This window comes from Mesoplodon mirus (assembly GCF_964341445.2).
Source record: "Mesoplodon mirus genome assembly, chromosome: X".
Classification (NCBI taxonomy): Eukaryota; Metazoa; Chordata; class Mammalia; order Artiodactyla; family Ziphiidae; genus Mesoplodon; species Mesoplodon mirus.
In genome coordinates this window covers 95770116-95782453 of record NC_138981.1, presented here as the reverse complement: position 1 = coordinate 95782453, position 12338 = coordinate 95770116, and the positions used below count along the sequence as shown (strand labels likewise).

The 12338-nt window shown below is 39.1% G+C and overlaps 1 protein-coding gene across 6 annotated transcripts in view; it reads right to left on the bottom strand.

Annotated features, from left to right (window-relative positions):
- Positions 1-12338, bottom strand: part of PAK3 (p21 (RAC1) activated kinase 3) — a 122534-nt gene that overhangs the window by 48207 nt on the left and 61989 nt on the right. For all 6 annotated transcript variants that reach the window (XM_082610615.1, XM_082610614.1, XM_082610616.1 and 3 more), the window contains 3 exons: positions 11324-11455; positions 9914-10079; positions 1260-1323 (listed from right to left, as the gene is read on the bottom strand). In XM_082610615.1, coding sequence (XP_082466741.1) covers positions 1260-1323; positions 9914-10079; positions 11324-11455 — 362 coding nt within the window. The remainder of the gene's footprint in view (positions 1-1259; positions 1324-9913; positions 10080-11323; positions 11456-12338) is intronic.

The following is a 12338-nucleotide window of genomic DNA, read 5'->3' as shown; positions in this document are numbered from 1 at the left end:
GTCTTCTCACCTTGATTCCCACCAGGCACAGTCCCCAAGAGTGTCCCTCTTACCCTCTAGCCAAAATGTCTAATGAATGTTTTCCCTTATTTCCCGAGATAAGTTGGCAATTTCAAAAGAAACTTCAGTAAAAAAGCTGGGGGGAAAATGAAATAAAATATAAAAAATCACAAAACAGTCAAGGTTATATACGGTATATAATTTTCTGAAGCTAAGAATCCCAGGAAAAGCAGTGAGGTGCTTGAAGAAATCCTACATTCCCTTATCTGAAAACAGACTCCAGTGGCTGAGGGGCTAGCACAATTTTGCAGGCACATTAGCTGTATCCCTTTCTTCCCAGCCCCTTGTTTCAGTCAGGAGACCTCTGGGGTGCCTGGCATACAGTTGTTGGTACACCTAAATATCTTGTCTCATTTCCCATTTAAGGACACCCCTTTAGAACGCTTCATTTCTCTTTAAACAAAACATTTCCCTGTTTCAAACCCTGTTGCCTACTCAGGCACTCCTGTTTAGTTTCACATTAAGGCTTGAGAAACATGTCTAATTACAGCTGGCTTGTAGAACTGGTGACTCCCACCCTTAGCTCTGGTGAATGATCTAGCCCCCTGGTTTCCAGGTCTAGCTGATGGTCAGGATTATCTGAGGAACTGTTCCAAAGTTCAGATTACTGGGCCCCGCTCCAGACTTCTGAATCAAATCTCTGGCAGTGGAGCCTGGGAATCTTTATTCCTACAAGCATACTAAGTGAAAATGATGCACTCTATCCCATTTAGGGATTATTGATCTATTTCTTCCTTACTCAGATAGCCAACTCTGCCCACCTCTGGCTCATTCAATAAGGATCTTCCCTACCATCACTCTGTCACTTTACAGTTTGAGAATGAAACAGGATCTTAAGTTAAGCATAACATCCATACAGATGTAGAGGGGGACAGGGATAAAGGGGGTTTCATACAAGCTGAGAGGTTTCTCTAACTCTACTGCTTTTCTAGAGGAATCGGTTTGAATTGTCTAACTCTATGGGATGAAAGCACCTGTAAATAATTCACTGTTAACCTAACAATAGTGAAGATTCCAGCAGGATATGTTCCTAGGTTAATTAACAGTCTGCCAGCCAGAAAGGCCAATATTAAGAATGCAAGACATGAATACAACCTAGAAAATGAGAAGTATAATTTACCAGAAATTCAAGCTGTTATTGCATTTTAGTATATGTCTCTGGTGCTCATCTTTTGATAGTTCACATAATAATCACTTACCCTTGACCTATTTTTTCAAATCTTGTGTATTTTTTCTTTGGGTCACCAACACTCACAATGCTTCCTGAGGGGAGGGAGGGAAGAGAGAGAGAGAGAGAGAGAGAGATATTTAAATTGATTGATTTTCCTCTATTTAGTATTAAAATTTAAGATGCCAGAGTCAATGACAAATAAAATATTAGAGCAATATTCTTATGTGATTTACATAATTTATATGGATAATGATATATTTTTTTAAAGTAACAAACAGTAATATATTAATTAAACTAGTAGTAATAACCCAGATGCTTATACTCAAAATTGATGATGTTTGGGAAACAAGAAGGACTGATCATAACCCAACATTTATTAAAAGTTCCCAAAAAGGATACTGTAGATTAGGAGATAAAAACATCTAAGGACTTGTACATAGTAGTTAATAAAATCACTATCTTCTCTGAATTGGAGTAAAATTGAGTGCTACAGTACATTCAGTTTTGCTGGACAAATATCTCTTGAGCAATTAATATGCACCCAGTACTGCACTAAGGGCTATGGGGGATGGGGAATGGCTCTAATAAAGAATAAAGGTTAATCATAAAGTAATGAGGCTCACTGTTTTAAAAAACTTACATCCCTGTACACCTGAAACTAATATAATATTGTAAAACAACTATACCTTCATAAAAATTTGTATGATTATAAAATAAAATCCTAAAAAAACTCCATACATCCCAGAACCTAGGACCCTATTAGCATTTTTAACATTTTAACATTTTAACTCCAAACATTTTTAACAGCTTTACTGAGATATGATTTCCATACCATAAAGTTCACTCAAAGTGTACAATTCAGTGGCTTTTAGTAAATTTTTAGAGTTGTGCAAATTTACTAAATTTTACCATGATCTCATTTTAGAACATCTTTATCATCCTAAAAAGAAATCTTGTACCTGTTAGCGGTCACTCTTGACCCCCTCTTTGCTTACCAACCCATCCCTAGGCAACCACTCATCTACTTTCTGTTTCTATAGGTTGTTACAAACATCGTGGAGTAAGTTTACAAGCCACACAAGAAAACCATTAATTTATCATGTTTGGCTCTGGGAAAAAATATTGTTTTTTGCGATTTCAAGTCCACTACTCAGAGGATCAATACTTGCCACCAGTCAGAATAAATCTAAAGGAAGTGACATTGGCTCTCCAATGCAATGCTCAAATAGGTACCGAAAAATTCCGTGCCATGGCAGCATCGTGGGAATAAGTTCTCAAGTGGACTACTTTGAAGGGAATCATTTATTTGGATACTTCTGGCCCTCCCTTCTTTCCTTATGGAAGCAAACATCAGTATCATTACCTTTAAGTTATATCTTACTAACATGGCCCCTATTCAAAGAAGTGTAGAGTCAGTTAGTATAACAAGATGTATACACATGAACTAATCAAGAGAAGGTCTGTGGAGTCTATCTCCCAATTGTCACTCTTATCCATTCCCTCCTCTTCATACCCATGGCCACTGCCATTGTTCAGGTCCTCACCATCTCTTGTTCAAACCATTGTGCTAGTCGTTACCTACCTCTAAACTATGCCTTCTCTAATTCCTTGTCCACAATGCCTTTGGAATAGGGTAACCATGTAACTCATAAACGAAGACTGTCTTGGATAAACTGAGATGTGAGGTCAGCCTACTTCAGAGTGATTTCACTCCATTATCCATAAATCGTCAAAAGTTCCCCCTTACTACAGGATCAATTTCAAATTTCTTAGTCTGCCATAGAAGGCCCTTTACCATCCAGCAGCATCTAGCTCTTACCTAACCAGTCTAACCTCATATTATTCCTTTTCGCTCCATCCCTCCGACTTTATATCCTAGCAACACCATCACTATCCAAGGCTTTGGTCTTTAGACATGCTCCCCCTTTCCCTTTCCTATCAAACCCATGAATTCCTATTTATTATTTAAGTGTAATATCAAGTAATCCTTTGTGAATTCTTCTCTGATCATTCTAATGAGACTTACATGCTTCTTTTTGAGGGTAGGAAGCTTGTCTTTTCATCCCTGTAACTTCAGTGCCCAGAACAGTGGCTGCCAACTGAATTTGCTGACTAAATGAATGTGAACAAGCAAATATGTATTCAAGAGCTAAACTGTGTGCTACAGACAATACTTTGTGCTAATTTAGACATGATCTATTTTCTGGGCTAGTGAACAACTTAATTCAGACCTACCAGTAGATAGTATACCTGGAAAAAATAATAAATTAAATGTTTCATTCATGGATTGTTCATCCATGGTTGTTAGGTTTGTTGTTGTTTGTTTTTTGTAAGAGAAGTCCACGTTTCAGTTAGGTTAAATAAGACTCACAATATGTGAGTCGTAATTCTTTTCCTCTTGTATTCCCAATCTCAGTCAATGGTGCTACCATCTGTCTACTCAGTAGCCCGAGTCAGAGATCTGGGAGTCACCCTGACTTATCCCTTACCTTCACTCCCCATGTGTAGTTGTCCACTGAGTCCTGGGCCTATATCTGTTTACCTCCTAGATACTTTTTGAATCTGTCGTTTCCTCATTACTACTGTTCTAGTTAGGCCCTCACCATTTTTTGTTTGGGCTATTCCGACAGCCTCCTAACTGGATTCAGAATTTCCAGCCTCTGCCCACTCGAGTCCAGGCTCCACACCTCTGTCAGGATACTCTAAGTGCAGACCTGATCATGTGATTCTCTGGTTCAGGGGTCCTGGATGCTTCCTTAACACCTACAGGGTAAAACTCAAACTCCTTGGCATAGAATGCATGGTTCTTTGTATCTGGCTCTTGCTTCATTCTCCATCTCATCTTCCCCACTTCCCCACTAGAACTTTATGCTCTCACCATAACAAACGAATTGTAGCTCATGATAAGATCCTGCTTAGCGATTTGGCTCCCTCTCTTAAAACTCCAGCCCCCATATCCACCACCAATTCTACTGATATATTCAAGTGGCACTGAATAAGTTAATGTTCTCAACCATATACTTTTATACTTTCTTTACATGCGATTCTCTGCCTGCAATGTCCTTCTTAAGTTTTCTTCCTGGCAAGTCCTTATTCACGCTTCAACTCAGCTTCAGTTATGCCTCCTCTAGGAAGCCTTCCCTGATTTTTTTGGAATAAAGTTAATAATTTCCCTTCTCTGTACTGCCATTGTACCTTCTCTCTCTCTCTCTCTTTCTGCCTCCTCTTTTGCTTTTTTTCTTGTTTTTGCTCTTGCTCTCCTTCTCTGTACTTAATACACCATCTATCTATATCTAATTATTTGACATCCCCTTATAGACTGTGTCGTAAGGACAGGGGCCATGTCTTATTCATCTCTGCATCCTCAGTGCTTCCTCATATAATGCTGTATGTGAAATACATTGGTTACTCAATAAACATCTATTGAATTAAACTCAAATAAAATTAGGAATTTCATTTAGTAAATTCCCCGTATTTTAAGGCAGGGGTTAGAGAATGTATTTTACTTGAGCTATCTCTATAGAATACTACCAATTTAATGATTTCTGAGTTGCTATTTCATTTTTCAAATTGTCTCACAGATTTCTACATCACTGAGAACTACCCTCCTTCAAGCCAGCTGTGAATGGGTAAGGACCTGGAACTTAAAATTTTTTTTAATGAAATGACGATTTTAAAGTCACTTGAAACCACAGTTTTATTAAGCAGTTTAAAGTCTTCTAAGAAAGTTACACTATTAAGTTGCTGAGCAAACTCTTTTCCATAGACCGAACAAAAGCAAATAAGCTTCAGCCCAAGCCACTGTCTGAATTATGACCAATTCCAATTGGCAGGCTTTAGTTAATGAGGTTTTTATTTTATTTTATTTTATTTTATTTTTATACAGCAGGTTCTTATTAGTTATCTATTTTATACATATTAGTGTATATATGTCAATCCCAATCTCCCAATTCATCCAACATCCCACCTCCCACGCCTTGCTTTCCCCCCTTGGTGTCCATACATCTGTTCTCTACATCTGTGTCTCTATTAATGAGGTTTTATGGCAGTAAATTATTCAACTTTTATTTCCATGGTATGCAGGATAAAAACAATAACAACAACAACTGGGAATAAATCCTTTCATGAGGATTACCAAAAGACAACCATTTTGATGCGCTTCTGCTTCTGAATTTAACTGCTATTCAAATAAAATGGCGTCCTCATGCTCATTACCGGTCACAGGATAGTGTGTGCTGCCATCTACTGATGCTAAGCAAGTGAACAGCAGGCCTTGTGTACCATTCCAAATTACAAAACAAGCTTTTACAGTGACCTCTTTCATCAGAGCCATTATAATTTGTGTTCATAAGTTATACTAAAGAAAGGAGAAAACATTGGTACACAATAGGCATAAAGAGACAAAAATCAGTAACTCAACATCAAAAGGAAAAAAATGACGACAATACCAGAACAACTTCCAACCAGAGCAATTTCCTAAATGAGAAACAAACCATTCACTTTAAAGTACAAGGATTTAAGAAATCACTAAATACTAGTATTTGAAAATAGGCTTCATGATGTGGTTTCAGTGACAGAAAAGCCCATCAGTGTGTTCTCCTACATATCAAAGAAACGAAGTTGAACTCCAAGCATTAAAAGACTGTCTGTTTGGCATAATGAAGGTTTTGACTTCTGAGAAAAAGCAAAAGAACTCTCTAAACTAATATTAGTTCTATCTGAGGGGGGATCCAGAGAAAGAGTTTTGAGTGGGGGATGCTGGGGGAGGGGAGGGACTAGAGGAGGAGGTGACTGCACAATTCTGCTGACAGTCAGCACCTTTTGAAAAATTTCACTAAAATGTAGGGGTTTCTTTATTTTCCAGCAGATTCAGACCAGACCACAATGAACAAGGCAGACCCAGGCTATCTGTCTGTGTAAAACTGAAAGATGATCTGTTCATTTCAGCCATTAATGATCCCATGGTCTGGCTCCCACAATCAGTATCTGTGTGGAAGAAGAATAGCCTGACAGCTCTGTGGTCTGGGCTGCCCACATCATAGTAATCAGATCCCTGAGACTGAAGGTGAGGCCGCCCTCCCCTCCTCCCCACGCTTATGGTGGGGTCCACCCTGGTATGGGCCGTAGGCCATTTTCCTACCTCCCTGTCTCCCTTTTCCCTCTACTTTGCCTCTTAGTACAGGCTCCTTTACTCCTTCCCCAAGCTCCTCCTCCTCATTGATTTCTGTACAGGGCCCATACATCTGGGATTATTGCTGGTTTCAAACATTCTGTCCCCCTGAAGATCCTAGGCCCCAATTTTTTTTTTTTTTGCGGTACGCGGGCCTCTCACTGTTGTGGCCTCTCCCATTGCGGAGCACAGGCTCCAGACGCGCAGGCTCAGTGGCCATGGCTCACGGGCCCAGCCGCTCCGTGGCATGTGGGAACTTCCCGGACTGGGGCACGAACCCGTGTCCCCTGCATCGGCAGGCAGACTCTCAACCACTGCGCCACCAGGGAAGTCCCCCAATTTTTTATATTGAAAAATACGGTTGCTCTCATGGTGGAAAACACAGGATAATAATTCTAAGCAACTATTTATTGTGCTGGGTGTCTTACATACTTTGCCTCGTTTGGTCCTCACAAAATCCCCATTATACCAGTACAATCGTCTCCATTTTTCAGATGAAGACACTAAATTTTAGAGGAGTTGAGTGACTTGTCTAAGGACACACAGCTGGGCTGGGTCTGTGACTCAGACTCAGTTATGATTCACTTCAAAGTCTGTCCTATTGTATTATCTTAATAAGGCTTTGTATTCATGTAATAAAATAGTAACTACCTTTTATTGAGCACCTATTGTGTACCAAGTACTGTTGCTGGAGGTTTTTACATACATTATTCTCATTGAATTATCATAATGCTATAAGGTTGGTACCATTATTATCCCCATTTTTCTTAATGAGGAAAAAGAGGTCCAGAAAAGTTAAAATAACTTGCCTAAAGCGACACAGCTGGGAGCAATGGGCTTGTGATTTGAATCTGGGCCTTTCTGATGCCAATACCTGTTCTCTTAGCCATAGGTTGGGCTACATAAAATCCATCCTATAGACAGAGTCCTAAAATGTAGTTACGATTCTCATCCCCATTTAGCCAATAAGAAATGAAGGTTCAGAGGGGTTAAATAACTAGCTTAAGGTTATATAAGCGAGTAAGTGGCAGAGACAGGGCCCAGAGAGGGTGATGGTGAAGCAGAAGCAGGAAAGACAGACTTTGCAGACTTTGCAGTAAAGCTCAGCCTGGATTTGCTTCGTGAAAAACACTCCTCCATTTCTTGGCAGGTGTGCCCTGCCGACATCTGTGAGCACAAGGTAGGGTTGAGAGTTGCAGGTGGCCCACAGGCTGGAGGGAAAAAGATTCTCTCTAGGCCCAAGCATTCTCCAATGGAGAAAAAAAACTGACTTAATTCTTAATTAAAAATGTAATCAAACATGGCTTTCCCCTCTTCATCATGTTGCTCAATGTAGGGCAGAATAAACAACAAATTATAAAAACCATAGCTCCAGAACCATTACAGTTTGCAAGCTAAACAAGATCTTGCCCCTGCCTCAAAATAATGCCTGTTTCTCTGTCAGTGAACTTAAGAAAGCTATAAATGTATTTTCATTATAATAAATCTACTGAGACTTGAAACAGTTATCAAATAATCAACTTTACAAAAGCGAGGCTGCTAGATTTTAAAAATCTGATATATTCTCTCAGGTCATGTAAAATAAAGGAAAAAAAAACTGAGGCAATTGTCTGAATACTTGAACTGAAATTATCCAGGCAATTCTTTCCTTTATCCCTTCCCTTTTACACAAATAGACAGCTGGCAAATGCAGAAGCAAAGTGGGTAATGGAAATAGTATAAGCTTTGAAGGCAAACAGATATGAATTCCAACTCTGGCTCTGCCACTCATTAGTTTGGTGATCTGGTCACTTCAGCTTTTTGAGGCTTACTTTCACTGATCTATAAAATGAGGCTATGAAAATCTACCACAAGGGATTACTGTGAAAATTAAACTTGATAATGTATGTAAAGTGGTCAGCAGAGAAGGCACTTAATAAATGGGAATTATTGCTGTTGTTATTAAGGAAATAGTTGGTATTAGCACTAGAGGCATGTTTAATCATGTACAGTAAAGTCGGTTGGCTAAAGTCCCTCAATTCCAGTTCTGAGCGCTGACAACTGCAACCCAAACCTTTGCCTTTCCAAATACCTCTGTGTCAGACTGTCTCAACATCAGAACTGTTGACATTTGGGGATGAATAATTCTTTGTTGCAGAGGGGAAAGGAAGGAGGCTACCCTTTGCATTATAGAGTGTTTATAAGCATCCTTAGCCTCCATCCACTAGATGCCGGTGGCATTCCCTGTGCTGTGACAATAAACATGTCTCCAGATACTGCTAAATGTCCCCTGGAGGGCAAAATGGCCCTACGACCACCTCTGCAGAGTCTTCCTGTGGCCTATAGCCTGCACTGCTCTCTTCCTTTCCTGAGTTCTTTTAGACAGACAGTCGCATGAAACAAGATGGCCTCCTATTCTCTAATTGTATCACACTATTAAATCTTATCTTCCAAATAAAATTGTAAGTTTCTTAATATCAGGAAATTGTTTTTCTATAGTTTCCTCCAAAGACTCTGGCATAGAACACGTAAGTAGGAACCCAGTAAGGATGCATTTGTCTGCTCATTTTATCACCCATTCAATCAACAAGCATCCGTTAAGTCCCTTTCTGTACCAGGCACTTTATTAGAGCTGGATGTACGGGAAAAGAAGACACAATCTCTGTCTTTAAAGAGCTCCCAGTCTAGTGAAGGAGACAGACAAGTACAGTGTGATATTTGCTGCAATAAAGGCAGTGAAAAGAAGGTCCATTGACTCAGACTGAGAGAGACAAGGAGGGCTTTCCTGAGGAGGTGTCTTTTGAGCTGAGGTTTGAAGGATGAGTAGGAGTTAGTCAGATTGGAGGCACGAACTGTAGATAACTAGTGATTTGTTAGATGCATTTGTAGTATGAGTTTAATGAATGTGCTTCACAGAACTTTGACTCTTTTCAACAGAGAATTTTTTTTTTAATCTCTTTGACCCAGAAAGCTAAGTGGAAGAGGAGTGGTTTGTAAAATGGAGCGAGTGTGTATGCACAAGCCTGGGTACACTAACGACACTGCAGGAAGGAGGCTGTGAGCATTTGCTGGCCCTGCTTCCCTGTCCACATAGCAGTGTTCCTAAATTAAGAGAAAAGGCAATTTTATCGTGGCCACCCACTTTGATTGACTGTGTTGGGTTTTGAGGTTGAATTATCCATCATGATTGATCAGGTGGGGGCTCCTGGGGTATGATCATAAGATATTTTTCATCAGACTGATCCCTTTTGGGGGTGTAATCTTAAAATAAAACTTACTACTTAATTCATTTAGTGAAGTTTTCACCTTAATTGATGTTTTTCAAGTGAAAATGCTTGGTTTCTGTGCAATTAGGAGTATGAGGGAGGGGGTGATCTGGAAAACACAGTGAGTCTCAAACTTTTCATCTTGTGATGTCAGGGAGCCTGGAGTTCGTGCAAGCAGGTTCAAGTTTTTAAAGGTTCAATTCCCACCCTAGGTGGAGAAACCCTCTCATGAAGAAACTAACGATGGCAAAACAAAAAACAACTCACTTAGCTTCTCTAGAATCTCCTCATCTGTCATCTTGGATTTTTTCCTTTGCCGATCTGTGTTTCTATACAAAGTACTGGAATTGGCGTTCTCAGCAGAAGGTGGTGTGACCTCTTTATTTGGTGCTGCTGGTGAAGCAATGGATTCAACCACGGAACGAGTGTAGATCTTAAAGACAAAAAATCTGGTTACAGATTAAAGACCAAAATAATGCTACAATTGATGAACCTACATTGACACATCAGGATCACTCAAAGTCCATAGTTTACATATGGTTCACTCTTTTTTTTTACACATATACACAGTGATTTATTATCATGTACTTTCATAATTATTAGATGTATCCTTTACAATAATGACTTCAGAAGTATCCATTTTTATAGATCATTAATAAATTCAATGTTCCTTGAATCCAAAATCACTAATTGGGTATGGGTAATACAGATACTAGTGAAAAATTCTATAACTAAAGAGTTGTAAGACCTTAGACAATTAAATCACTTTCCTAAAGTTTTAGGGTCTGATTATGCCTGATATCTCTCTTCTAATTCTCAAAATTTATGTTTGGCCTTGCCCTCTGAGTCTTTCTTTTCAGAAATGCCTTTTCTGTCTCCCATTATCCTTTATATGGGATGGCAGCCTCCAGGGCCATCAATTTCTGTAGAGGTATTTACCAAACTGTATTTACCTACAGAAGTCAAGTAGGAGGAACTAGAGGAACAAACTATAATGAAGGTAGAGTTGGGCTGTTGTATTTTTGGCCACACAGAGAGTGGACCAATAGGATTATGATATTCAAGTACCTTATTTTTCATCACTTTCAATCCATCAATCATATGGTTCACTCAATGTACATTCTATGGGTTTGGATGAATGTATAATGACATGCATCCTTCATTATGGTATCACACAGAGTATTTTCTCTGCCCTAAAAATCTTCTGTGCTCCACCTATTCATTCCTCCCTCCACCCTGCCCCTCAACCTTTAATGAGTTTTTAAAGACAAGTGATTTCTATCAAAAAGGATCTTTAATTTGCTTCAAGTATACTGCCCTTGAAAGCTCTCAGGAGCCAGTCTTTTGAGACCCCCAAACATGCTGTGCTAATTGTGGTCTTGGTGCCTCTGCTTATGCAATTCTTCCTACCAGATTCCCATGGCTTTTGTTCTCTTTCTTAACTTCTGCAGCAGTTTTAAAATTTAGCACTTATTTGTATATTGCTTGGTATTATTCTCTAATTGTCATGTGTTAATCTGTATCCTCAAACAGCAACCCCAATGAAATTTTTATCTTATACTCTAGTCCGGGAACATATATGCTCAACAGATACTAGGTGATTAACTAGATTCTGACTCTAGGACTATGCCAAAGGACATCTGTTGAATCATTTGGAAACGGTCACTTGGGACTTACTGATTTTGTATGCTCTGGTCTTGGTGCAATGACTGGTGGCGGCTCATTGTCGTCTTCTTCTTCTTCCTCTTCTTCATCTTCTTCTTCAGACACAGGGGGAGCCAAAGGAGGCTCTGATGCTGTTTTTGTACTCTTATGGTAAAAACAAAGTTTAAAGACTAGGTCTTAACTCCTCATTGTTTTTCTTCAGAAGTGAGAAAAGGGAGATAAAATATCTAAGCATGTAGGGATAGGAAGGAACTTCATCTTTTACAAATGCGCAGAACCATCTACAATTTGGTGGCCAGAACCTGCCCACATTCAGAGATAAATTCAGGTCAGGATTTAAGCACCATGAAATTTTAAAAATTCCTTTTATTTTCCACTGAGCTCAAAAACAGTGAGCTATTCATTTAACATTTTCAAGTTCAGTGTTTTTGAAATCAATGAGTATATTTTAAAAATCAAATTAATTGCTATTAATGCCTTGAATTGGTACCGGGCAGATTGTCAATGTGTTGACTGACAGTTTGTCAACCAGCAAAGGGCTATTTTGTGCCTAAAGATCAGAGCATACATATGGATATGGCATAAATACAGCTCTGCAAATATTCACTAAGTACAAGCAAGCCCATAAATGTTTCTTTCCTGTTCAGCCTCCTGGAAAGAAGCACTCAGAGAATAACAGACATGAAGATTTAAGGAATACTCATCTACATAAATAATTATTCAATCTCAACCAACAGGTAAATGGTGATTTGCAATGTGAAAAATTTCAATAACACCAAAAATAATGACAGCAACCACAGTATCTAGGGTTGGTTCTTGATCATTCACATTAATGCAGGGGTAAAATGGTACCAAAGGTGGATTTTGAAATAACTATGGCCATGGTACTCAAAGTGTGGTCCCCAGATCAGCATCATTAGCATTATCAAGGAACTTGTTAGAAATGCAAATTCTTGGGCTCTATCCAGACCTATGAATCAAATTCTGGGGGTGGGACCCAGCAATCTGTGCTATAACAAGCCTTCCA